Raw genomic sequence first — 27,983 nt, forward strand, 5'->3', positions numbered from 1 at the left:
TTCTCAAAATGCACCCCGCCCCAAACATGTCCTTTGATAACCCACCGCTCCACAGCCGGGCCCACCTTCACCGGCGCACAGTCGGGGCACTGGTTCGCCTCCGGAGGATGGAATCGGCACGAATGTGCAGCATCCGGACACACCCACAAAGACCGCAATTTGCTTTATCAGTAAGTGGTCACTGCGGCAAGATGAAAAATCTCAAGAGCAAATCACTAAACAGTGTTCAGTAAGAGAGAAGACAATAAATACACGACCAAATAAAGATGTCTTCTCTTACCCTCACACAAAGTGCAATCCTTCTTTGCATTTCCTCTAAAAATGGTAAAGTTGGCTTCTGGGGTTGGGGGGCAGCCAACGTGTGGCACACAAATGGTGAGCGATTACTGGGTGAGATCAATTCGGCTGTGTAAAATGAAAATGTGGACACAAATAATTTGAAAGAGAACAAAGAAGCAAATCACTGCAGCACAAATGCATTCGATTTTAATCTTTAATATCTAACATTATTGCTTTAGGAAACTTTCCCCTTGAACCAGGAATAGATGCTAATTACATAAAAATATACATATATAAAAAGCAGTTCTCCATTTTCCCAGGAAAAGAACAATAATTTCTAGAATATTCAAGTGTTTTGTTTTAATCATAAGTAAAGTCAAAGTCTTGGTCAACTCATTTATTAGCTCTGTAACTTACATGTTTAAATTAAACATTAGACAACCGTTACAATTTATAAATGTAAGGTGCCATTATTGAGTAAATAGATTCTTCTGTGAGTGAATGTGTCCCTTCTCCCACCCACTTATGAAGCAGCAATATGGTTAATTTTATGAGTACAAGATCCACTGCTGCAAATGCTAATTCTCCTCTCCCCTGTTTGTGTGTGTGAGAGTTGGTTAAGACGCACGGCAACCTCTCTGGCCATCAACAGCAAGAGGAGCTAGGCTTGGGCTTCCGGTGCAGGCTGACGGTGTCTGTCTGAATCAAGTGATCCGACCTATCCTCGGTGGCAAGCACTCTTCGAACTGCTTCCTCAAAGGCCGCTGCGACGTTTGTGGCATCTTTTGCACTTGTTTCAAAGTAAGGGTAGTCGCCGTTCTCCCTGCACCAGGCTTGGGCTTCTTCTGCAGACACCTGCCGTTCACTTATGTCAACCTTGTTACCCAAAATCACAAAAGGAAAGCTTTCGGGCTCTTTTACATCTGCATAATATATGAATTCTTTCTTCCAGTTACTCAGGTTCTGGAAGCTTTGAGAATCATCAACACTGAAAGTGAGCAGGCAACAGTCAGAACCTCTGTAAAAGGGCGTCCTCAGGCTTCTGAATCTCTCTTGGCCAGCCGTGTCCCAAATCTGCATGGTAACAAAATGTCCATCTACCTCTAACTCTTTATTTAAAAATTCCACACCTATTGTATGGAAGAGCTGGGTATCAAACTTATTAGTCACATATCTGTTCATTAGAGAACTCTTCCCAACTCCACCATCTCCAAGGAGAATTACTTTGAAAAGTGATGATTTTCCTGCCATTATTAATCTCAAGATCTTTGACTTCAGAACCCTGTAAAATAAAAAGGTGCCATTACATTCCTTTAGGCCTGTACACTGCTCTACATGATTCTATGAATATCAGCATTTAAGGGAAATAAACACAGAGCTCCAATTCCTTTCTTCACAGACAATACCTAACAGCAGAGCTGTCATTTATGAAGCACTCAACGATGCGCCAGGCACTACCCTACCGTTACTCCCTGCAACAGCTGGTGGGGGTTCAGTCTCGCCCTTCCTTGGGCCTCAGCTGACTGAAGCTGGCACTCAAGGCCAAGTCTGACCCCAAACACCTTGCTTTCAACCGTTTCTCTCTACTCTCAATAGCCCTGCCACCATTTGTTAGGCATGCAGTAGGAGACTGAAGTAGGCAAATATGCATGACAACTTCAAACGGCCCTTTGGTGACACAGTGACAGTGTTCACCGAAGGCTTTTCCTCTCCTGCCAGGGTTTTCTCCACGATCCCTGCTTCTTCTCTTCCAATGCTATCACCATAGGAGCTGGTAACTGGGAAACCAGAGACAGAAGCTGACTGATTTGGCAGTGAACAAAAATAAGCCAACCACTGAGTAAATGAATTCTATTCTCTTCATCGGAAACACTACCTTGAGTCTGCCAAAATTAATGTCAGCAGCAATGGAATTTTAAATATAGTATTGTAATCTAGCACATTCTACCCACAAGACTTATTTGGGCAGTTCCAACTTAACAAGGGTGAGCCTGTGCGTTACTTGTGTGTTGAGGGGGGAATGAAGTAACCCTTAAATAAAAACGTGGTGCTATGCGTACCCCTTAGGGGAAACCGTGGCACAATTAAAACCTTCCTACACTATAGGCACTAGCCTGTCGGGGTGGGATTTCAGATGCTCATTTATAGAAGATTCCTTCTAAGTGCTGCCCCTATTTAAGCTTCTGTTTTAATTCTTTATTATGGAAAAATTTAAACATACACAAAATTTCTGAATGGGAATAATATGATACCCATAAGACCCTAAATCTAGCTTCACCAATTGTCGACTAATGGCAAATCCTAGTTCCTCCATAACTCCCCATTCTCCCTTCTCCTCAGTTATTTTGAATCAAATTATATCACTTAATCTGTAAATACTTCAGCATTAAGTGGCTGTTAGTATATTAAAATTTGTAAAAGACAACCTTTAGAGTAGCACTAACGGGACTTTCTGCAATGGTGGAGATGTCCTCCATCTGCAGCATCCCATATGGCAGCCACTAGCCACAGGTGGTACTGAGCACTTGGCATATGGCTGGTGAGAAACTGAATTTTAAATTGTATTTAACTAATTTGAATAGCCATATTTACAGAGCCAATAGCTATTTTGGACAGCACAGCTCTAGAACAAAAATGGAAATTTAACACGATCCTCTCAATGGGAAGGTAATTAAGACATGAACAATAATTGTGATATTACCTGGATGAATTTGCAGAATCATATTATCTGGCTATCTCCCAGTTATATGTAAATGTGACCCACTGTAATGTAATGGAACACTTCCTCTAACATGCAAGAATTCTGTATTTCCAACTATATGCTAAAACCTGTAGCAACTTGTCCCTAACTCCAACTAGCTCTTTTAAATTACCACTATAGTAATTACTGCTATAATTAATACAATTTAAATTGGCCCACAAAAGTCTGAGGCAATCAAGATGCATTCCTCTCGGAGACTTTTGACTGCCAATGGATCACGCTGTCCAATGCCCAGGCTAAATTACTGTTAAAGAGGAAATTCAAACAATCTCAAGCCTCTTAATTTCCTGGCATATGTAAAGATGTGCTAAATCGGTTCCTTTGCTAATTCTTAGCAATCTTGCTTAAACAACTTCGAGTTACAGAAAAAGATGTAACAAAACCAAAAAAGCACACCAACTATTTTGACTTAGGGAAAAGTATCTGTCAAATACCCCCTCCTTAACATTCTTCAGTAGTTCTCCACAGATTCAAGTCTAAATCCAATTTTTAAGGCAAGACACTTGGCCCTGCTCCCCATTCTTGGCTTCAGTCATTCGGAAAAGCACCGTCAGATGGCACTGAAATTCAATTCCACTTCCCAGCTCACACACCCTCCCATGCCTTTGCCCTGGCACATACTGTTCCCTCTGCTGGTGATCCCACCCCGTTTCACCTAACTTACCACTGGGCCCTCAGAACCACTCAGCATGGTCACCAACACTGGAAACCTTCCCCAGCAGCCCCTGTCCCAAGGCTGTTCCTTTCACACAATGTTTAAGCTACATGAACACAAAAGTTCCCTATTGTGTTAGGAGAGTGGAACAGATGTGCATAATTATAATCTATCATTTATCCCAGTATTTTACTAGGTCTCTAATTGTCTCACCAGACACAAAGTTTTATTGTACAGCACTGTTAGAATCTCTACATCAAATTATAACCCAGATAATGCAATTTAACAACCTCCACTCAGATGACTGGTTGCATACATCCCCCAAATTTAAGTCTTAGAAGATCCTTAGCATTTGTCATTTATAATTTTATCAGGACACGTTGACAGTTCTTTTCTTTTTTCATAATAATGTGGGATTTCCTAGTTTGTGCCATTATTCTGATCAAACAAATTTGGGGAATGCTAGACCCACACACCAGGAAATAGGGTACAATATTTACATTTCCCATCTGTAATCTGGGGCCTCCCAGATATACTATTTGGAAGTATGTTGGCATTTGCTAAAACTACTAATAATACACACATCTCTCTGATTCTAACTGTAGAACTATATATAAACATACATGGTGATACTGGTAATTGTATAAATCATCTCATTTCCCAAGGACATCTAACAAAAACTAACAAAAACTAACTTCATGCAATCTATACATTAACATAACCATGATAGGCTTACAGATATTTTAAGTTTCCTTTTTCTTTTCTAAAAACAGTGAAATCCTTTGAAACTTCTTGAGTATAAGCTGAATGAATAAAGGTATCCTGCTATGTTATTTTCAGAACTTACCTTAAAATGTAATGTCAAGTCTTTTATAACCCACACTTTGGAATGTTTGCCCAAAGGCAACAATCTTCACCAAGATTAAAACACGATTTTAGCAATTCAGCTAAATGCTATAAGGAAATCTGAATAAGAAAAACATACTACACAGGTCATAAATCTCACCTTAGTTGTTCAGTTCAAGCATCATCATCTGCAAAGAAAAAAATTAGCGCATCTTAGCAATGTAAATTCAATTTTTTTTTCATAATTTTAAGAGTAAACACATTAAAATGTGAAAGAAATATCTGACTTCTATTAGCGCTAAATTCTTAATTTAAAAATAAAATCACACCTGAAAGCTTCCCATGACCTTTTCAGCCTAAAAAAAGTCCTACATTCAAATACTACACTTTAATCAGTTTTTTCGAGAAGTCGTTCACCTGCCCACCCTTCTTTTCTAAGTTTCACACTCAGATAGCTATAAAATTTTGTTAAAATGAAATAAATGTAAAATATATAATTCACTCAACATTTTCCCAAATTTTGAGGGCTTAGAATAATCATATTCCAGAGAATAAAATAAAGCTAACATAAACAAGGAAAAAAGAAGGACCACGAGAGAGAGAGGCACCAATGGGACACAGGAAAAGTTGGTCTACGACAGCAAAGAGTATTGTGAAGCTTCTTTCTGGGCAGCCAAGGCCAAGGTGAAAACTTTCTTGGTACCAAATAAAAGCTCACTGTGGTAAAGGAGAACTGGTCCTGGTGTCAAAGGCCAAGAACACAGACCCATAGGCATGCTACTTGACATCCTGAAGCTCACAGGACAATGGTGACAACTGTACCTACCTCTCAGACTCGGGAAAATTCACTCAGACCCAACAACAGGGGGGAAGCGATTCACCACTGCGCCAGGCTCATCATAGGAATGCAGGAAGTTTCTGTGGAATGAATACAAGAAGTCTTTACTGGCAGTATTACAGAAAGGCTTCTATTATGGCCATTTCTTCAGTGAAATTTCAGTAAGAGTTATGGGCAGAAAAATGAGAGAATTATGCAGGCAGACAACAGGAAGCCAGGATCCTAGACCTAGAGATCAAATTCAATGGGAAGGTTTCCCAGTGACGAATGAGGAGCTGTGCTAGTACTAGCCTTGCTCTGTCTACACCAATGGTTTTAAGCCCCTTATCCCCCTTAAAGCAAAGGACATTTTTGTGGGACTTACATATAGCAGTCTTTAACTTATAAATTCAATCAATGAAAAAAATGAGACACTTCAAAACCTTGACATTTTGGAGTTAAGGATAAAATAGTATAATCCAGGCATACCTCGGAGATACTGAGGGCTCAGTTCCAAACCACCATAATAAAGCAAATATCACAATAGATAAGTCACATGAATTTTTTTTTTGTTTCCCAGTACATGTAAGTTATGTTTACACTATACTGTAGTCTATTAAGTGTGCAATAGCACTATGTCTAAAAAACAATGTACATACCTTAAGTAAAAAATACTTCATTGCTAAAAAATGGTAACTATTTTCTGAGCCTTCAGCGAGTCATAATCTTTTTGCTAGTGGTTGCCGCAAACCTTCCACTTGTAAAAAACTGCAATGTCTTCAAAGTGCAATAAAGTAAAGGGCAATAAAATGAGGTATGATTATAATAACAACAACAATGCCAACACTGACTGAGCCCTGTAAGCCATTTACTCTGCTTCACTGCATTTACTCCTCACAAGTCTCTATCCCTATAATGCAGGTAAGGACAGTGACTCAGAGAGGTTACATACCTTGGTCAAGGTCACACAGCTAGTAAAATGTGGAAATGGAGTACGAATGTGGCAGGCTACTCTAAACCCCAGCACTTAACCCACTAGGCTCAGCTGCCTTGCATTTATTTCTAGGGTTTTCCTGTTGCTGTCACAGATATAATAAAAATAAGCAGTTGAATGGTAAGAATCTTTCAACTGCTCACTTTATTTCAAGATCTGCACAAAATAAAGGTAACCTGACAGAACTAACAGTATTCAATCCACTTGTAGTATAAAGCACATCTGAATGTGCCTGAGTTTTATGAGTTTTAATAGCTTAAACATGTTTTTTTCCTTCCTTTTTTTTTTTTATAAATCCTCACCCAAGAATATTTTTTCCATTGCTTTTCAGAAAGAGTGGAAGGGGGGGAGAAACATCGATGTGAGAGAGACACATCAATTGGTTGCCTCCCACACGCACCCCACATGCCCCAACTGGGGCCAGAGATTGAGCCTACAGCCGAGGTACGTGCCCTTGGCGGGAACTGATCGAACCCAGGGCCCTTCAGTCCTCGGGCCAACGCTCCAACCGCTGAGGCAGACAGGGTAGAGCAGCTTAAACATGTTTTAAATGAAACTTCAAGCTAATGTTTGCAACTCTAAAGAACCACCCCAGAAGCCTAGCATTCAGTGGAGCGGGTGGGAAAAGTTTTTCAACAAGCATTTAGTGAATGCCTACTGTGCCAGATGTAGAGGATGCAAGCCACACCAGTCTCACTGGGAGTTAGAGAGGTGACAATCCACACACAAATCCATGCCATTACAACTGTGGTAAGTCCTACAAATGAGAGTCTGTACTTGGGATAGAATACAGCCATTCACATTCAACCAAAAACCAAGGAACAACTTCAACAGTGCAGCATCTGCCCAGCGTCTCCCCTGGTGAGCGATGCGCTGGGTGAACCTGAGACTCCCCTCAGTCAGACCCAGGCCCCTTGCGTGAGCATCTCAGGAGTAGCTCAGAGCGGTGCGTGACTCCAGCCATCAGGGGATGTGAATTTCATACACTATGACTAACACAGCCAGCTACTTCACCCGCCACTGGGTTAAAGGAAAGGCAGCAACTTCCAGCGCCAGAGGAAAGCTGGCTGTGTCAACAGAGTCAGTGAGAGACCATACACCGGTTTCCAGTGCGGGCTGTTCGAAGGCAATGTCTCAATGATCACCAAGCTCGGCTTCCACCACAGGTAGATTTGACCTAGGGCAAATGGGTTTGACAACAAGCTAAGCTCACCAGGAGCAGAAAACTGTGAAAAGAGGGGAGGAGAGGGGGCAAGGGAGAGGGACCAGTCCAGGCCAAGGCTGTGCCAATGCAGCCTGGCATGCAGTCGAGAGTCCAAAGTAGGCTTGAAACCTGGAGTCCAGAGAGGGACGAGAGCTGCATGCAGATGGGACTGGAGAGACAGGCCTGGAGCAGGCAGGGCCTTAGATGCCAAGGAAAGATTTCTGGAAATGACTAAATGCTTAGCTGGAGACAAAGGACTTTAGAAATATACTGTTGAGTGATAAACCCAAATAGTAGGCACACTGTGATCACACTATGTAAAAGCTTAAAGATTAATATTAAAGTCTACAAGAAAGCCCGAGTAATCAATACCGAGTTCAATCAATACCGAGAATAATCAATACCGAGTTCAATCTTCAAAGTTCTGATTTGGTTGCAAAGTCATACTTTTTTTAAATATCAAAAGTATATAAAAATGAATCAAAAGCTTCATTTTTCACTTAAAGTCTAGCTTGACTGAATGCTGCAATTAAGTGAAGTAGAAATCATCTTTTAAATTTTCTTTAAACACTGCTATCCACCAGACCTCAAGGACAAATGCTTCCTAAATTTTTCTATAACTCTGATTATATTCAAAATAACTCAGTATGACACCAAAAAATACAAGCAACAAAACAAAAAATATATTGAACTTCACCAAAATTAAAAACATTAAAAACTTTTGTGCCTAAAAGGACACTATCAAAAAAGTGAAAAGCCCTGGCCAGTTTTGCTCAGTGGTCAGAGCGTTGGACCAAGGACTGAAGGGCCCTGGGTTCGATTCTGGCCAAGGGCACGTACCTCAGTTGCAGGCCCAATCTCTGGCTGGTTGGTGCGTGTGCGCAGGAGGCAACCAACTGATGTGTTTCTCTCACATCGATGTTGTTTCTCTCTCTTCCTCCTTCCCTCTCTCCCTTCCACATTCTCGGGGGGGAAAAAAAAAGTGAAAAGACAACAGACAGAATGGGAGAAGATATTTGGAAACCAAATATCTGATAAGGGACTTATATCCAGAATATATAAAGAACTCTTACAACTCATCAATAAAAAAACCAAATAACTTAACTTAAAAATGAGAAAAATGGTCAACATCAAGAGCCAGTAGAGAAATGCAAATGAAAACTTCGCACACACTAGGATGGCTAGAATAAAAAAGATAGACCATAACAAGTGTTGAAGAGGCTATGGAGAAACTGTAACCCTCATACACTGCTGATGGGAATGTAAACTGGTGCAATCATAATGAATAACAGTCTGGTGGTTCCCCCAAAAAATTAAACATAGAGCTACCATATGACCCAGCAATTCCTCTCTTAGGCATATACCTAAGAGAAATGAAAACATACATCCAACATAAAAACTTGTATGTGTATGTTTATAGCAGCATTATTCATAACAGCCCCAAAGCAGAAACAATCCAAATGTCCATCAACTGATGACTGGATAATAAAATAGGCATATCTATACAATGGAAAATTAATCAGCCATAAAAAGGAATGAAGTACTGATACATACAACATGGGTAAACCCCAAATACATTATAATAAGTGAATGAAGCCAGACATAAAAGGCCACATATTATATGATTCCATTCATATGAAATGTTCAGAATAGGCAAATCCATAGACAGAAAATAGATCTGTGCTTTCAGGGAATGATGGGAGAGGTAAATGGGGAGTGACTGCTAATGACTACAGGGTTTCTTTTGAGGGGGGAAAGGTGAAAATATTCTGGAATTAAAGAGTGGTGAAAGTTCACAATTTTGTGAATACACAGAAAACCACCAAATTGTATTAAAAGGATGAATTTTATGGTGAGTTATATAAAGAATAGATATATATTTATAGATACACACACACACCAGGGCCTCAGGTCTTACTAGCAACAAGACCCTAAAATTAGATTTATAGAGCCACAAACCTCCTCCTTGTGCCTGCAGTAGTGTCCTTTTAAATAAACCAGTTACAAGCACAATAGATACTATTTTAGGATTACAGTGCCACGTGCTGGCACCAACACATGTATATGGCACACACTAATCTCAATAGGAAGCTGGATAAATAGATCACTGGCAAAAAGGAAAATGAACCATGTTTTTGGCAGATACCTCAAAACTAAAGGAAAAAAGAGAGTATTGTATGTCAACCCTTTCCTTTTTATAATACTATTTTTCCAACTCTTCCATTGTGGACTTTTATCTTGCACCATCAGTTGTATATGGATAGTTTATCAGTAGTAGCCTTTTCTCTGGCCTTCTCCAGCCCCTTGATGGTTCCCAAAGCCATATACCACAATAAACTAAGAGGGAGTCAGACCCAAGTATGGAGAATATAAATTTCTACCAGGAATGTTTAATTAAAGATAGACATTTTTATTGGTCATGGATCTAATTGTCTCCATTCTTACAGATAACTAAACCCATTTATTTCTTCATTATTTTTATTATACAGGATTTTGAGCATGGTATTCAAAGAGCTATCCAACCTCGCTTACAAGCCTGTCCCAATTATATCCCTACAAGTCACCATCCTCAAACCTATTACAGGCATTTACTGTCCAGCCTTTGCTCAGACCCATATCCTAACCTGAAGGCCCCTCCCTATACCTGGACAGCTACGAAAATCCTGGTCATCCAAAGGCCTAGTTCAGATCTCTCATCTAAGAAGCCTTCTATGCCTCCCCTGTCTAATCTTTCTCTTCACTCTAATCATTTCCACCTCTATTACAGCTCCCATTCACTTATGCTCTAACCAGTCAATTGTGTATGAATCTGTTCAACTCCCTGAGAGAGACACATAACACCTAATGCCATCATTCATTTGTCTTATTTTTGTTCTTTCTGCATCTTATACAAAGCTTTACATATGGTGAGGTACCAAAGAAATGCTAAAACTGAGAACAAAGTAATTACTTCCTCCTTTATTCTTACTCTATTCTTATTTTTCTACTTGTACTTTCCCTACTTACAATTCTTTGTTTCTCTAATCAATCAGTTCTTCCCCAATTCTGTTTTTGAAGTTTATTAAAATGTGTGGGAAGGGACAAAAAAATTGATTTTTACTTACAAGTCTAATGAGAAAACCACTTTAAAATAAGTACTACTGTCTGCAACAGGGAGCTGGTGGTTGAAAAAATGACATTCCTCTAACACCAAACGGAGAGTAGGCTGGGTTTGTACACTGATTTTCTCAAAATTTCAGAGTCTGAAACACATACTCTGTGACAACTTGACTAGTTCTCACTTCCAACACGAAAACTGAATTTATCATTCCAGGTTTAAATTTTGGAACAGATTTTTCCCCCCAAAATCATACATTCCTTTTGCATTCACCTTCAATGTCCTAGTTAGAGGCAAACCACTTATTTAATTTCACAGCTTGAGAAACTGAGGCTCAAGGAAACTAACCATGGAAACTAACCAAAGAAACTAACCAATGGATAATTTCAAAATTATTTCTATTTTCACTAGAGCTGTATTTGTTCCCTTATAGTATCTTAATATAGGTGTATCTCACTTAGCCTAATTAGCTCTACTCTTCCTGGTTGTCTTGATGAAATGTATGAGCAAGAAACAAGTCAAGGAAGTCATTAAGTCTATCTCTACCGAAAGAAGTTGGCCAGGGGCAGAAAAGGAAGAACTAAGCAAAATACAATAGAAATAGACCAACTTGGAGGCATAACTTGCCAGATGAAATAAATTATCTAGTCAATCACTGAGCATTACCTCACAGAGAACTAGAAGGAAAAAACTAAGTCAAACCACACTATCACATCAGAGCAGCTCAACCTATTTAAAGAACTCATTTCAATAAGTCTCTTTTCTGAAGATGAGTCATCTAATTAAACTTTTAAGAAATACATACTCAGGATTTTGCTTAAAACAAGGCACATCTGTAGTTGGGTATACTAACTAATCATTAACAATTGTGGTGAGAGTGGGAAGGGAGAAGAGAAAAACACAGATTTGGTCAAGGAACTAAATCTTCTTAAACCATCTTGAAAGTGTAGAGCAGCAACATCTGACAGAACTTTTTCTTCTGTATCTGTGCTGTCCAATACAGTAGTCACTGACCACATGTGGCTACTGAGCACTTAAAATGTGGCTGGCCCAACTGAGGAACTGAATTTTTAATTTTATTTCATTTCAGTTAGTCTACATTTAAATTGCTACATGAGTACTGTATTGGATAGTGTGTGCACAGAGTGTGCTTACCTGGGAATCCATGAACAAGCTGCAAGGGGGAAATGCACCTAGAATCACGTGAAATAAGGATGAGTGCATGGATGGAAGCACGTGAGCTTCAGTTTTCCTCTGGAAAAAGTAAAAAAGGTTTCATCAGGTTCTTGAAGGAATTTGGACCTCAAGAAATGATCGGCACATGTCTGCATCATTCGTATATTATGTGTGATCCATTTGTGTAACTCATAACACTCTCAAGACTTTCACCTTTACTTGGCATCACTATTTGCCATTTTCTTCTTCACTCTTGAGATGTTGTTAATATTATGACCATGAACTGTGATGGTTCAGTGGACAGGCTTATGGGAAACTGCTAATCCTGGAAGTGAAGATGTTTTATTTGTTGTGTTTAATGAGGCCCTTAAAAGAAGTAAGCATAAATGTATCTACCTATATTAAGACACTGACCCATAAAAGGCACTTAAAGTGCTTTACAAGAAAGAAAAGAGTGGGGCAGTTTAAGGTTTCATTTTGGGAGACGGAATTAAAATGCAAAGAAACAGATGCACATCACAAGATAGGGATACAGTACTGGGAAGAAGGCTGGTTATCTCAGGAAGAATGCATTATAAAAGAACTGAATTTGAATATGCACGTTAGAACAATACATTAAAGGAGCTAAACAAATTAAACATGATCTGCAATGATCTGCTGTTAACTTAAGGAAACAAGGATTCTGACTCCTCTCAAGTTAGATAAGAAACCAGGTGTCCTTTTTTTTTTTTTTTTTTGAAACCCGGTGTCTTCCATTTGGAGCAGAAAAGTGTAAGGGCTGGAGAACTTCCAAATAAACTCAGGGAACAGTTAGTATACAAACACTGCCCATGAGCCATGAAGCCAAAGCAAAGTGGAACTTCTTGCTGTTAGAGATATTAAGTAAGGGAAGTAGAAATTTCCCAAGCAGATATATTTCAAGAGGACAGCTATATGTCTGGCACATAGGACTCAGCTAGATTAAAGGCCCCCATGCTACAGGGAAGTTGTCACCAGATCAAAATGAGAAGAACGTAAGAGTGCTGCAGGTAGCTTTCCAGAAAGTTCACTTCATCCCACTTCTCCATCAATGATGCCCGTTTGCCTCCACCAAGGTAATGAAGCTGACTTTGCTTACAAAGAAACTTTCCAAGCTTAAACTTACTGTGCCATTGCTACCCATTTCACATCTATACCTGATCAACCCTCCTCCACTCTGCTCACCACACATAGGCTCCCAAATTCATCCCACCACTGCTAATATGCAGAAGTCCCCAGACAACTCCTAATGGCCAAGCCAAAGGCTCTTCCTCAGTCCTCAGTTAAATCGCCTAAGGCATATGCACCCTTAAAGTGAGTAAAGAGAAAAGTGCTTCTCTTAGGACTGCACAGTGTATGCTTCTAGGAAACACCCTCATGGTTAACCAGGGTCCCCACCCGAGGCCCACCTAGTAGAGAGTGAATTCTCTCAGATGTAGCCATGTGTCTGGATGTGCATGACATAAACTCTCAAAAGGGTACTCAGGTATTTTTTGTTTGTTTTTACAAAGTAAACAATGACTTTATTGTGAAATTATCATAGATGGAAAATTAAATTGAATATTTATCCTGTCCATTTCATTTTAAAACAATCTTACCTTTTTTTTGGTACCATGTATGTCGATGGCCTGGTTAGTGAAAATGAAGAAACCTATAATTTTGGGGTTGTTTTAATTTAAATTTTATCATTGAATTCAAGACCATACCATAAAATGTATTGCCAACAACCACATCCCAAGTCCCTAAGTAAAAATTTTCTTCTGTTAATCCTCACCCGGGGATACTTTTTCCACTGATTTTTTTAGAGAGAGTGGAAGGGAGGGGAGAGAGAAAAAAACATCTATGTGAGAGAGACACATCGATTGGTTGCCTCCCCCCATGCACCCCAACCAGGGCCCGGATCGAGCCTGCAACAGAGGTAAGTGCCCTTGACGGGAATTGAACCCAGGAGGGCTGATGCTCTAACCACTTACCCAAATGGCTAGGGCAGTAAGTATTTTTTTAAACAAATAAGGCAATGAAGGCCCAAATGCGAAAGAATCTTGCAAAGTATCACACCTCTAGCTAGAAGCATAAGACCTTCCAGTCTTAGCCAGAACTCAGCCACAGCCTGGCAGTGACCTTGAAAATGCTTCCTACTTAATCGTCCATAAAACTACCCTTGACAACAGGTTCCAACGTCTCTCCCTTTCACCCCCTTAGCTTTCAGTAACCTAGGCAGCTCCCTTTTGTAACAAGCTCTTAACATTGGTGTATGACAAGGTTTGAAGCCTTTACCTCTTCCCAAACCATATCTTCCTGGCATATAAAACCCAGTGATTTCTAAACTAAAGTCCACCTCCACCCTCCCACCCCGTGGGGGCCAGACAAGAATTCCAACCCCTTTTATAGTATGTTCATCTGATACCCTGCTGGCAGTTCAAATTCAACATATCTAAAACCAAGGGAATTATTTTCCCCATTTCCAAAATCTCTTTCTTCTTCTGTCTTACCAACTTCATTCACCAACACAAGAAATGTGTCTACTTCCATACCTATTGCTATTGTCATGTTTGCTCAAATAACAAATGCTATGACTGGAATAACATCAGCTACCACTGTTTACTAAATATAGTCACACCTCAGTTCTCCAAGGTCTCCCATCTCAGACAATTGGGTTCTCTACCAAGTTGTTCACAGAAAAAAATGTCTGGGTTGTCTACCTGACAACTCTTTCTTTCATCATACTGATCTATCAGCATGACATAAAGCATCTCTCAGGCCACAAAGGAGAGAATTCGCCAGTAGGAGTCAGTTTAGTTAAACCTCGCCTTGTTAACCCCTCAGGAAACTGTGCTGTGAATATTTTTATGTGTGTGTGTTTTGGTTTGGGGTTTTTTGTTTTGTTTTGTTTGCTTTTGCTGCTCGCAAAATGGATTAGCACAATTTTAACACATAAAGAGACCATCAAGAGTGCTAATGTAAACGGCAGGGCGTTGCTCAGCGGTAGAGCATCAACCTAGGATCCAGGTGATCAGGGTTCGATTCCCAGTCAGGGCACAGGCCGGGGTTGCGGGCTAGGCAGCCAATCAATGACTCTCTCATCATTGACATTTCTATCTCTCTCTCCCCCTCCTTTCCTCTCTCTGAAATCAACAAAGATATATTTTTTTAAAAAGTGCTAATGTTGCTAAGGGTGTAAAAGAAACAATGATCACAGGAAATTAAAAAGGTAGAAAAACTGTTGTTGATTTGTAAAGTTAGCCTGGAACAGCATTTGGAAGTAAGCAATATGTGAAAAACCAAAGATGCTCCATGCTGACCTGAAAGACACACCCTGGAACAAGTGCTGCAAGTGATTCCTTTAAGGCTTGTTGGGGGGGGGGGGGTTCGATAAATTTAAGAAGTGTTTGTTTATTGATTAAACCGTACATTAGACATGTACTATATATAAGAAAAGTTAAAACAGAATCATTTGGGGCCTAGAATGAATTAATTTAATTATTTCTAATAGGGGAAAAATGACTCGGTTTTCAAACAAACTGCTTCTTGAACAGCCTTCCGGAATGAATTAAGTTCAAGAACCAAGGTTCCACTGTATCTGGTAGACATATAGCACCTTCAAATCACCTGCAAGTTGGACACTATCACCCATGTTTTACAGATCAGGAAATGCAAGTTCAGAAAGATTAAACAACTTCCCCCAGTGTTATTAAACAGGGCAGGTCGAATATGTGTTACCTTCACTCCCACCAAATGAAAGGACTAAAAAATGTACAAACCCAAAAAGGACAACAAGGGGGAACTATAGATGAGAGACAGTAACAAAACTGTGAAGATGGAAAACAAATGGTACACTACTGGCAAACTGAAGAGACGAGGAAACCTAACACACTTCTTGACACTTATTGAGACAGGCCAACCAAGGCTGAATGGAAGCACAGGGGTTTCTCTGAAAGGCAGGAGACCCCATGACCACCCCTCTGTACCCAGAGGCCTCTTTCTCCACCAGATCTATTTCCTAAACAAGTGTGAGCAGCAGAAAATGGGAATGAAACACTATGGCCAATGAGGGAAAGGGGATGATCAAGGGACAGTCTGCAGAGGAAACAGGAGCAGGGCAGGCTCCTTTCAATTTCTGAGGGAACCACAGAGGTGCTAGACATTTGCAGGGCACCATGCAAACTGGCACTCAAGGGAGTTTGCAGTTTCAACATTAGATCATACCACATTCCTTTCAATGACATCATATCTTTGCAAAGCTGGTTTTCCAGGGTTGGTGTGATAAAAACTCAAGTACTGTGCAAATAAGAATGTGGAACAGGATATGAGGGTGGCAACTGTTTGCTCCAAAATAACTATTTATGAAATTTTATTTAAGAAGACTGGAACTCAATCCAGAGAATGCTCTGCATTTACCAACGTATGGTCCTCAAGCAGCTCTTCTGTTCTGTTCTGACTTCCAACTAAACCATATATGTATTTAGGCATGTTCATCTAATCACTGCTCTGATTACACAAGCCTGAACCTGCAAAGACTAGAGCAGTCACCTTACAGCATACATAGCCCAGTGAGTTCTAACTTTTTAGAGCCTGTTATATCATTTAAACACTCCTCTATTAGAGTTTTCCATAGAAAGTTCTACAAACAAATCTGTAAGGTTTTTTATGAGGCTTCTCTCACGCTGATAACACAACCATTCTTATGAGAACTAACCTTCTAGAAACTACCTTAGCCTCTGTACCCAAAAGCCTAATACAATGCATAAGAATTTGGAATTAAATTTCAGTTTGTTAGTTTACACTGCTCTGCTACCCTTCACACTTGGATAATGAATGTGGCCATGGAATGAATGTATTAAGTTGTGTCATACTGTTTCTCCATCCCTTGCCAAACAATAGCATACATTTGTAAGGCATCAGGCCTGGGACAAAAGTTAGGTCTGTGTCCAGACTCCCCAGGATGAATGAGCTGGGTTGAGGGAAGCCTCGACTGCCTGCTTCACTTCTACAGTTCTTCCAAAACATATAGCCATCTCGCTCCACCCTATGCTGATCCAGCTGTTACTTTACTTACATTTATTTACATCTAATCATCCTCTCTATGTTCATAATAAGCAACAGCATTCTAAGACCTGGACCCACCATGGTCAAAAATAAAAAGTAATGGAATAATCCAGAATGTGGAAATACTCAGAGCTCAACTTCACAACATGTACAATATCAAAATGCACTTTGTAAAACAGATTTCTCCTCCAGGTTATGGAAGGAGCCCAGGTGCCCTCAGGCTCCCTAGTAAACACTGCCAGGGATGACTCCAGCCTCGCCTCCCCAGCACAAAGCAGCCAGACTTCCTCCACCTACACCCCAGAGTCTCCAATGGCTCCTCCCTCAGGTACTCTGACCTTTCACTTGCATCACAGCTTTCCAAACTCCCTGAGGCATTTTGTGAGCTCACCCCTCCCCGCCAAAGATACTTAATAAATAGTCTCTGTTGATGACCTACTTAATCACAAGCCCTATTTTCTTGCCCTTGGTTTTGACTAACAAATTTATTACCTAGCTAGCTTTCAAGTGAGACACATTTCAAACACAAACACACATACTTCCATTTGGCTATTTCCTCGTGCTGCTCAACCAGCAAATTGCCTGGGGCAGAACTACTTGGAAACCAATAATGTATCTGAGGTCTCTACTTGATGTCCTATAATCTTATAAAGAGAAATGTGGCCCAGCCAGTATGACTCAGTTGATTGAGAGTCCTCCCAAGCACCAGGAGGTCGCTGGTTCAATCTGGGGTGGGGGCACATACTCAGGTTTTGGGTTCGATCCCCTATCAGGGTGCATGTGGGAGGAAACCGATCCATGTTTCTCACATCGATGTTTCTCTCTCCTTCTCCCCTCTCTCTCAAAGCAATAAAAACATATTTTTAAAAAATGAAAGAAATGTGGTGACCTAATCTGGCCAGAGCAGCAAGCCAACTACAGATTGAGCAAATCTCCTCAGAGGCCAATGGATGTTCTTCCTGCACCAATTCCTCTTGACCCTTCCCAGAATAAAATCCCTCCAGTAAGAACAGAACACACATCCCTTTGTTAGATCCCATGAGTTAGCAATCATTTTAGGTGTATAATTTAGCATCGCCTCTACCCCACAGCAGACAACTCCTGATGAGAGGCAAAGAAATCTATTCATTAGCAAAGAACAGGCTGTTCATGAGCATGAGTCAAAAAGCAAAGCTACCCACAAAAGATGCCATGTTGAGTGCATGAATAACACTTTCACAGATTCCTAAAACAAGAGCCAGTCCTTTTTGACTCCTCAATCACTCCCAAAGTTCACCTAAAAGTTACACCTGCAACCAGAATGAAGCAGTACATATACTGAAGGGCCTAGTCTTAGGCAGGCTGGAAAATGCAAGAAAAGAAAATGATGCAAAGGTTATTTAAAAATATTTTTTCATCATTTATTTCTTGATTTCAATGATAAAAATGCATAACTATTGTCTACTGTGCTAAATTTTAAAACTTTTATGCTCAACAATAATGGCTATTCAATTTGATTCTTGTAAATATTCGCGTGGTCAAACTACAAAGCTATCAAAAGCACATCAACTTTTCCTCATTTCACCTAAGTCTGTGCGTTGTAAATACCATGATACAGTTATCTGTTTGTGGGTATGCACCCATTGTGTGTGTGTGTTTTTTAATCCTCACCAGAGGATATGTTTTTATTGATTTTTTGTTTTAGAGAGAGAGAGAAACATGGGTTGCCTCTGGTACACGCCCCAAATGGGGATCGAACCTGCAACCTTGGTACGTGCCCTGAGCAGAAATCAAACCAGCAACCTTTGTGGTGTACAGGAGGACTCTCCAACCAACTGAGCCACAAGGCGGGGGTGATGGTGGCGGTGGTGTGTGTGTGTTTAATGGCCCCTGGCCCCTGACCTTGAGCAGAACCTGATCTTATTATTGTGATTAGACTGTTAGCTCCCCTTCATATCAGCAGCATCTTTCTATCAGTGCACGACAGGCTACTCAGAAAATGCTTATTGACAATTGGAATAACACAGAAACCAAACTCCCTAAGTCTACTTCCAAAGGATCTGAATGGCTCTCAAGTTCCTTTTGTCACTTTTGCCTTAAAAAACTGGATTCTGTTATCAGAAATTATTTGCTCACTCCTTAATCTTTCAAATGAATGTATATGCCTCGTAGTCAAGGGAAATCTCTTCAAGTTCTCAAATTTCCCCTCTGCTTTTTCTTAAAATGATGGAGGTATTCTAAATAGGAAAAGGCCACTGCATTTGAAAAACTACAGAAGTGCTGAAACATGAGCTCTCAAGTTACACAGACTGCTCTAAAGCAGGGTCTCTCGGCCCCTGCACTAGTGACATTTTGGGCCAGACAACTCTGTTGCGGGGCCTGCCCTGTGCACACTGTAGGATACTGAGCAGCATCCGTGGTCTCTATCCACTACATGCCAGCCGCACTCCCTCTCGGGTGTGAACCAAAAATGTCTGCAGACATTATCAAAGTCCCCAGTTGAGAACTACCATTCTAAACTCGCACAGGCCTGCTTTGAATTCTGGCTCTGCCCTGTGTGACCACGGGAAACAGGCCTAACCCTCCAATGTCCGAGCAAATTCCTCATCTGTTAAATGGAGCTAATAACACAGAAATGCTGGGAAAATGAAATGAAACGATGTATGTACAGGATTTACACACACAGAACATCCAATGCCGCAGCGGCTGCCCAAGAAATGAGGGGAGACTAAAATGTAACCTCTAAAACCAAAGGAACCTATCTTCAGGCCTCCAGAGTAGTGTAGTGTAGATGGAAGACGTGGCTGATACAAAGAAATGAAAAGAGAAAAGAGAATTTGGAAAAGAGAGAACAGCACTAAAGTATTTTCCTAATTTCCAAGAACCCGGGTTGGAATCAAAGCCAAGGATATTCTACTTAGTTTCACTGGTCCACTTTAACCTGACAAGTGATCAACCAAAAATATCCTCGCGTCACAAAACTCTCCAAAATAAATAAATCATCAAGCCAGAAACTTTCTAGTATAAGCAAGAGGAATTTACTACAATGTCCACACAAAAATAATGAAAGCACCAGACTGCCACACCAATGTCTTATGTTTGGAAATCTAAATAAGATACTGAGAGTTCTAGACAAGTAGTGATAACTTCAACATAAGCTTCTAAACAAGAACCTAAGAACAGTCTTCTTAAAAGTCCCTGACTGAGGCGTTCTGGGTTTCCTTCATGTCCACAGTTTAGCTCCACCAACCGTTTTGCCGTTTGTTAGTTTTTGAGATTACAGGTAGTTTAGGGATTTTCCATTACCACGGTGGCAGAGACTGAAAGACAAGTAAAAAAAAAAAAAATTCTTTTTAAATTTTTCAAAAATCAATCAAGTTCTGTCTATTGGTTTCATCAGGAATCTGAAATGCTACAAAAAGACTAGTCACATGACACTTTGGAAACCAGCAAAAGTCATTCCTCAAAAGAACCGTGGTCACGGGATGTGTCATCACTCTAAAAGAAACAACAAAACCGATACCTCCACCACGAATTGGTCAGCACTCAAATTCTCATCTTGTCTCTTTACATGTTAAGTTGGAGTAAAGTTAAGGAACCCGATTCTGAAACCTTAGCCTGTCTGAATCAGGTAACACCCCAACCCGCCTGCAGCCCCAGGACTGGCTTTACAATCCAAATTCCTCACCCGAGTGGTCACGACCCGTTCGCAAGGGATCACCTAGGGGACGCGGCACACGTCGCCCACATCGACTCGCGAGCGCCTTCGCTCTCTCCCCACGAACCACTGGGGGGCAGGTCTGGTGTGGGGGGACCGGGGTGCGTGCCCCCGAGTGGCTGCGGGAGAGGCTGGGGCTTGCGGGTGTCCCGCGGGCAATGTACGCCTCTCCCCGGGTGTGTGGGGACGGGAACCCTTCTTTCCTGCTGCGTCAGGCAGTGGGAGGCAGCGGGCAACCAGCCGGCCCCCTCCCGCGGCCGAGAGACCCGCGCAGGCCCCGCGCGTCCCCGGCCCCAGCCGCCCGAGGCCCAGACTGCTCTCCCGGCCCGTGCGCGCTCCGACCCAGACGCCAAGGCCCCTGGCCCCCCGGGGGAGTCCGCGCCCCGCTCACCTCGCCGCCACACCCAGGACGCCCGGGAGCCGCGGCCTGGCGTGGCCGGGAACACTGAGGGAGGCGAGAGGGTCGGGGACCCCGCTGGCCGGACGCGAGGGCGAAGGCGCTGCCCGACTCGGACTCCAGTCGCTCCCGCCCAGCGCGGAGGGAACAACATGGCGACGGGCAGGGGCGGGGCCGGGGCGGGGCCAGGCCGCGGGAATGGGGGCGGGGCCTGAAGGCGCGGTTCGCCCCCGGCCGGCCCCCTCCTGGCCTGCCTGTCCTGGCGTAGTCGAGGTTTTCCTTCGTGGGTTGCTCTTCCCGTCCTCCCGCTGTGTTCCGGCGAGGCGGGGACGAGACATAATCGTTACTTTTGAAAGTTTACGTACTGTGGGAATAAACAGATCGCCTGAGCACCATCACGGGATGCGAGTTCGATGAGAGAGCGAATGCGCGGAGAACAGATGGCGAGATCAAAACTGGAAAGAGCTGCGCCCGGGCCGGACGGCTCAGCTGGTTGGGGCGTGGGCGGTGCACCGAAGGCGGCCGGCCGGTCGGGGCACATGCCTCCGCTGCGGCTTGGGCCCCTGTAGGGGCCGATCGGGGTGCCTTGGGGAGGCAGCCGACGATGTTTCATCTCACATCTCATGTGATGCTTCTTTCCCTCTCTCCCTCTCTCTCCCTCTCTCTCCCTCTCTCTCTCTCTCTCTCTTTCTCTCCCCTCTCTCTCTCTCCCCCTCCCTCCCTCTCTCTCTCTCCCTCCCCCTCCCTTCCTCTCTATCTCTAAAAGTCTTTAATTGAAACATATTGGGTGACTATTAAAAAAAATTTTAGTGAAACAGCTGTGATATTGTGGAATAACAGAAATTAGATTTAAATGTTTTCTTTATCTTGTTAAAATATTGCCTCCGTCATCTCTAAATAAAAAGCAGTAGTGGGAAAAGAAGGTATGGAAGGCACCTCTTAATCCTCACTTTATACAGGGTGGGGCAAAAGTAAGTTTACAGTTGTGAGTACAGGAAACAGCTTATTCTTGTATTATTATTTATTAATTTCTGTATTATTTTCCATACAAACAACTATAAACCTAGTTTTGTCCCACCCTGTATATGGAGTTGAACAGGTGGGTCTTAACAATGCAAGCCTTGGAGACCAGAGGGGCTTTTAGTGACCTCTCAATATATTTTGTTTGGTAGATTTCGTTTGTTTCCCAGGAGAAAGCTCTCACTTTTATGACTTCCATAATCGTTAAATAACCTCTGGCTTCTTCAGAGAGTCATTTTCAAGGAATGAATCCAATGTAGTCTTTTCATTCAGCAATGGAAAGGTTATTTTTGAGTTTCTCACAAGTATAAAAGACAATTCTAGAATACTTGTGAAAATGGATATTTCCCCAAGAAAAAATGAGTAAAAGTTTATAAAATTCAAATCTGTTGAAAACAGGGAGGGGGAAGAGATATTCATTATCTAATTTTAAAACACATAATAATTAAAACTACATAACAAAACATATAAGAACATTTCAGTTAATTCTTCAAAAGAAAAAAATGTATACTGTCATGTACTTTGGACTAAATTGCAACCAAGCAATGCCCAGGGTCACTAAGGAAATGGTACCTGAAAATCGTATGTCACAATCATAAAGCAGTGATGGAATAGGAATTTATCTGCAACTGCTAATACCAACCAGCTATTAACAAGTGCTCTTATGGAACTATTGTATCTTGGCTTAAAGTAAGCCTTGTGTATGGTTGGCAAGCTGACACAAATTAGGTAGATGGTCTCTATCTCACTCCATGAACTTGTTTACCGAAGAAAAGCATTTAAGAACTGATTCTGTTTGACTCCCTTCGTCTAATTAGGATTTTTCGTCTTTATATCCTGTAAACATCTAGTGCGTCACTCATGGAGGAAAGAGATCAAGGTTGCCAGGCGTTAATGATTCCTTTTCTTAAATGACACCTACTCATTAGTATATGAGCACTGGGAGTTAATACCCCATTTCAAGCCAGAGTCTGAAAGACACCTCTGGTATCTCTGGTGAAAAGCTACAAGTGGGCCCCAGATTCAGGTATAATAAATACTTATAATTATTACAGGCATACCTCGTTTGAAGGAGCTTCACTTTATTGTACTTCACAAATGTTTTGTGCGTATGTGTGAGAGAGAGATAAATATACTGAAGGCAAGACTCCACCAGCAAAAGGATTACTACTCGATGTAAGGCAATATTTGCTTTATTGCAGTGGTCTGGAACCGAACCCGCAGTATCTCTGACGTATGCCACTGTACTTTTCGCATACAAGGAAAAACACAGAACTCAATAATAGGCAATTTGACCATTAAATGACAGACATATCTAAATAATCAGAAATTTGATACTTTTCCCAAGCCATTGGCCAAAATAAGAGATTTGTTCACAATACAGGGTGGGGCAAAATTAGGTTTACAGTTGTGAGTATGTAAAGCACAGAGTTGTTTCTTTTTCTTTCTTTCTTTCTTTCTTTATTTATTTATTTATTTATTTATTTATTTATTTATTTATTTATTTATTTATTTATTTATTTATTTATTTGAATGTCAGGAATCACTGGGAGAGTTTTATTCTGAGTTCCAGCGATGCGTATGCAGCTGAGAGCACTGCTGTGGGATGGAAAGGGAGTGGGGGAGGGACGGCGGGTTAGTGGACTGGAAGTGGGTAGGTCGGTGCTAGGTCCGAGCTGAGGATTCCCCTGCATGACTCCATGGACGGCGCCCAGGAGCCCCTGCGCTGGGCATGCGATTCCAGCGCAGAGTGCAGGCCGTCCCCGGCCATCTGCTACCATAGACACAGCACAGACTCGCGGTGCCCCGCACTCACTCAGAGATGGAGCAGACAAGGCTCAGGTTGCTGAATGGGCTGCGCAACGGAAAGAAGCTGGGCTGTGCTGCCGCAGACACTCAGTTCTTCTGATTCTTCGTCTGGAACTCTGTCCTCCGGATATTTTAAATGGTTCAATCATGCATTAGGGAATACGGGAGTTATGACCCCAACATTTTCTAAATACTTCTGAACCCCTCCTCTACACAATTCTGAAGGCAGATCTAAAATACATTGGAGATCAGTATGTGTTCACAGTGGACCCTTTCTGCCCACTCACGTCCTAATTAAATCACCATTCCAACCTTTGGGCAAGAACTTCTCCAATTGTGCTGAGTGTTCCCGTTTCTTGCCTGAGGTCTTGGGCAAAACTTGCAGAGAAGCACAAATGACTCATTCTCTTCCCTTTCGTGGTGCTCTGTTGGTGCTTTCTCCCTTTGTCTTCGTTCCCTAGAATTCTCGGTTCTCTTCATCATGTCAACTGGGGAGGTTCAGACCCAGTTACTCCAAGACATGCCTCTGTGATAGGCCAATCGTTTTTTTTATGCAGATTGGTTTTTATTAATTATTGTATTATTTCCCATAGGAACAACTGTAAACCTACTTTTGCCCCACCCTGTATTAGATAAATATTTTAATATATAGTGAAAAGTTATATAAGAAATGTTTCCTTCACCAAATTGGCATTTTCCTCCATATACTATTTGGTAACATCCCTTTTCACTTAACAGTGTATGTTGTTACCTATCTTCACTCTGACTTTACCTTAAAATATAACATAATGGGTTTTGAGTTACTTCGCATGCTTTTCTCCCTTCTTAGTATAACTATACAAGAACATCTATGCAATACAGGGGTGGACAAAATTAGGTTAACAGTTGTAAGTACGCGAAACACAGTTTATTCTTGTATTATTATAATCATTACCTGCATGTCTTTTTCCATATGAACAACTGTAAACCTACTTTTGCCAACCTCCTATTTGTGTATTTGTGTGGGTGTTTGTGTATATGAGTGTTTATTTAATAAAAAATAGAAAGCAACAAGGAAAATCAAAACAGTTGTATTGTTTGGGCAGCAGGATTCTGCATAATTTTTATTTAAATTTTAAATTTCATGTTATGATATTCTTTGGGGCATTAAGTAGAATTTTTTAAAATTTTTTCAATTACAGTTTACATTCAATATTATTTTGTATTATTTTCAGGTGTACAGCATAGTGGTCAGACAATCATATACTTTACAAGTGTTCCCCCTGATATTTCATAAGAATTTATTTGAGCCGAACTGATAACATATGCTGGCGAGCGTGATCTCAAACGCTCCATAATGAAGCAGTTCTAAGCAATCTTTAGAGTTTCTGTGGCATCTGAAGGTAATCCTTGCCCTAGGGTACACTCGTTAGGGCAAGATAAAAATCCATTTATCTCAGCAACTCTTTCCGTCAGATAGAGACCTCCCAAACTCAGACTCATTCAAAACGTGTTGTTCAAATGTTGCTCTTCCTGCCACCCGCTTGCCATGTGTCTGAGTACCCCATGCCCGTGAACAGCTTTCTTGACCTGGTGTAAGAGTTGGGACCACTATGGTGCTCACATAACCGATTTCTCATCCTCTCCTCTCCTCTCCTCAGCACCATCCACACAGGCAGAAATAATCCAAGCTGGTGCAGACTCTTGGACACAGCCAGGCTTGGGCTAAACTCAACCCCTGATTGGATTAAAGTGATAAAAATCCTTACCTTACCTGCTTAATAGAGGACAGCGGGAACCCTCTGTGGTGGAAAGTATGATCCGGAGCGTTTGTGTTTCATTTATACACAGTGTCCAGTAGGCAACAAAAACTGGGCATGTGAAGAGGCAGCAGAAAGTAACTCCTAATCAGGAGAAAACAAAACTAGAATTTAAAATGCCGTGACGATTTGCATGTTGTAAAGTTTAACACTATCATTTAAAGGGGGGAAAATGTACAATCAACTCACCAGATGAAGAAAAAAATGTGTTCAGTAAAATTCAACACACGTTTGTGATAAATCATCTCAGCAAACCAGGAATAGAAGGAAAGTTCCTTAACCTCATAAAAAATAGCTACTAAAAACCTATACCAAACATCATTCTTAATAGTTAAAATCTCTAAGTACACATTTTAATACAAGAAAAAGATAAGTATGTCTGCTGTAACCACTCTTCAACATTGGAGATCCTACCACTCAGAAGTAAAATAAGACAAGTGTGAGGACTGCAAAAGGCGAGACAAAACTATTAAACACAGACGATGTGCTTGGAAATCCGAAGGACTCTATAGAAAACTAATTTTAAAAGTTTAACAAGGTGGCTTGCTGTAGACTGTTTTCCCCACCAAATTCCAGTGTTGAAATCCCACCCCCAGTGTGATGGTATCAGGAGGTGGGAGCCTTGGGGGTGATTGGGTCACGAGGGTGGGGCCTTCATGATAGGGTTAGTGCCTTATGAAGTAAACCTCACAGAGCTCCTCACTCCTCCCACCACCTGAGGACAAAGCTAAAAGCGGGTCATTTATGAACCTGGAAGTGGGCTCTCAGCAGACACCGAATCTGCTGGCACCCAGATCTTAGACTTCCAGCATCCAGAATAGTGAGAAACAAATTTCTGTTGTTTATAAGCCCCCCAGTTTATGGTATTTTGCTATAGCAGCCCAAATGGACTAAGACAGTGGATAGATTTTTAAAAATGGTTAACAAAGATAAGTTACAACCAACGTACACAGGAAATATAAATAAAAATATAGCGATTTCAATAACAAAATTATAAAATATTTAGCAACAAATCTAACACAAAAAATGTGAAGACCTTTGCAGGGAAAATTAGGTGTGGTGCCTGAAAAGACTAGAACTGTGCTGTCTAATGTAGTTACTAGCTACATGTGCTTACTTAAATTGAAATATAAATCAATTAAAATTAAATAGCATTCAGGATTCAGTTCCTGAATCATATTAGCCTAATTTCCAGTGCTCAGTCACATGTGGTTACTCCACTGGATGGTGTAGATATAGAATATTTCCACCATCACAGAAAATTCTAGATTCGAATATGTCCCTTTATCTCATAAATTTTCAATTAGGATGTGATCATTTAACACTGCTTGTTATCTCCCCATAAAGGGAAGCAGGACTTAGTAAGAAATACAGATTAGGAGTTGTAAAGTTTTCTTCTAAGAGTTTGGGGGGTTGTCTTTTGGGGAGTGGGGGGTTTTGCTTAGCATCTGAAGGCCCCTCTGACAGTTAGGGAACCAACTATTTTGTGAGTCTTTTCACTATAAAAGCCTCAAAGGCCAGATATTTTGATATCTGGGCTCTTCCAGAAGCCTGGCAGCAAGGATACAGGTATGGGACCCAAGGCTGGCCAATTAGACACTCTCTTTGAAGATCTGAGTCTTGAGCAAGCAACACAGAGATGCTGGAACAGCTCAGAGTTCATTCTAGCATGGGTGGTGGTAGCCTCTGGTATCTAGTGACCACGGACGGTGCCAGTGGTGGCGATGCCTGTGGCAGTATTTAGTACGTAGCAGTGACAGCGTCTTAATCAGGCCAGTCATGTTCTGGTTGTTCCCACCACTGAACAAACTCAGCGCTCCAGCCTTGCCCCTAATGGCTACCCGTTATCTCCCCAAGAAATCCCTTTTCTAAGTCAGAAGGAGCTGATGTCTTTATTTGCAACTACAAACTCTGAATGGTACAAAGTTAGAATGTATGTTATAGATTATCTAGCGCAAGCTTACTGTGATTCATAGTGTAAGTGTAGGCAATGGCATTATACCTCTCAATACTTCATATAATCAGTCAGCTTAGGCTAAGCCATGCTGTGGTTAAAAAAAAAAATCAGCCTGGCTGGCATGTCTCAGTGGCTGAGCGTCAACCTATGAACCAGGAGGTCACTATTCAATTCCCGGTCGGGGCACATGCCCGGGTTTTAGGCTCGATCCCCAGCAGGCAGCAGGCAGGAGGCAGGCGATCAATGACTCTCTCTCATCATTGATGTTTCTCTCTCTCTCTCCCTCTCCTTTCTTTCTGAAATCAACAAAAAAAAAATTTTTTAAAAACACCTCCCACCCCCCCAAATCTCAGTGGCTTAAAAAACACACAAAGATTTATTTCTCACCTTAATGTCCATGTGGGTGAGCTG

At 41.4% G+C, this 27,983-nt stretch overlaps 1 protein-coding gene across 5 annotated transcripts; it reads right to left on the minus strand.

Annotated features, from left to right (window-relative positions):
* Positions 1-475: 475 nt before the first annotated feature.
* Positions 476-27,976, minus strand: RAB9A (RAB9A, member RAS oncogene family). 5 transcript variants are annotated; one of them, XM_087813618.1, is made up of 5 exons: positions 27,960-27,976; positions 25,570-25,699; positions 5,368-5,459; positions 4,702-4,729; positions 476-1,561 (listed from the first exon to the last, which is right to left on the minus strand). In XM_087813618.1, exon 5 carries the CDS (start codon positions 1,528-1,530, stop codon positions 925-927), a length of 606 nt encoding a protein of 201 aa, XP_087669744.1. In that variant the 5' UTR covers positions 1,531-1,561; positions 4,702-4,729; positions 5,368-5,459; positions 25,570-25,699; positions 27,960-27,976; the 3' UTR covers positions 476-924. The 5 variants fall into 5 exon arrangements, with proteins under 5 accessions (XP_087669744.1, XP_087669746.1, XP_087669745.1 ...); XM_087813620.1 differs by lacking the exons at positions 25,570-25,699; positions 27,960-27,976 and adding exons at positions 2,706-2,815; positions 20,982-21,117; XM_087813619.1 differs by lacking the exons at positions 25,570-25,699; positions 27,960-27,976 and adding an exon at positions 21,353-21,451.
* Positions 27,977-27,983: the final 7 nt, after the last annotated feature.

The sequence above is a fragment of the Miniopterus natalensis genome, chromosome X (assembly GCF_054644295.1).
Source record: "Miniopterus natalensis isolate mMinNat1 chromosome X, mMinNat1.hap1, whole genome shotgun sequence".
NCBI classification, from domain to species: Eukaryota; Metazoa; Chordata; class Mammalia; order Chiroptera; family Miniopteridae; genus Miniopterus; species Miniopterus natalensis.

Excerpts from the sequence above, each read along its gene's own strand:
- RAB9A (XM_087813618.1), bottom strand. The coding sequence starts at position 1,530 with ATGGCAGGAAAATCATCACTTTTCAAAGTAATTCTCCTTGGAGATGGT.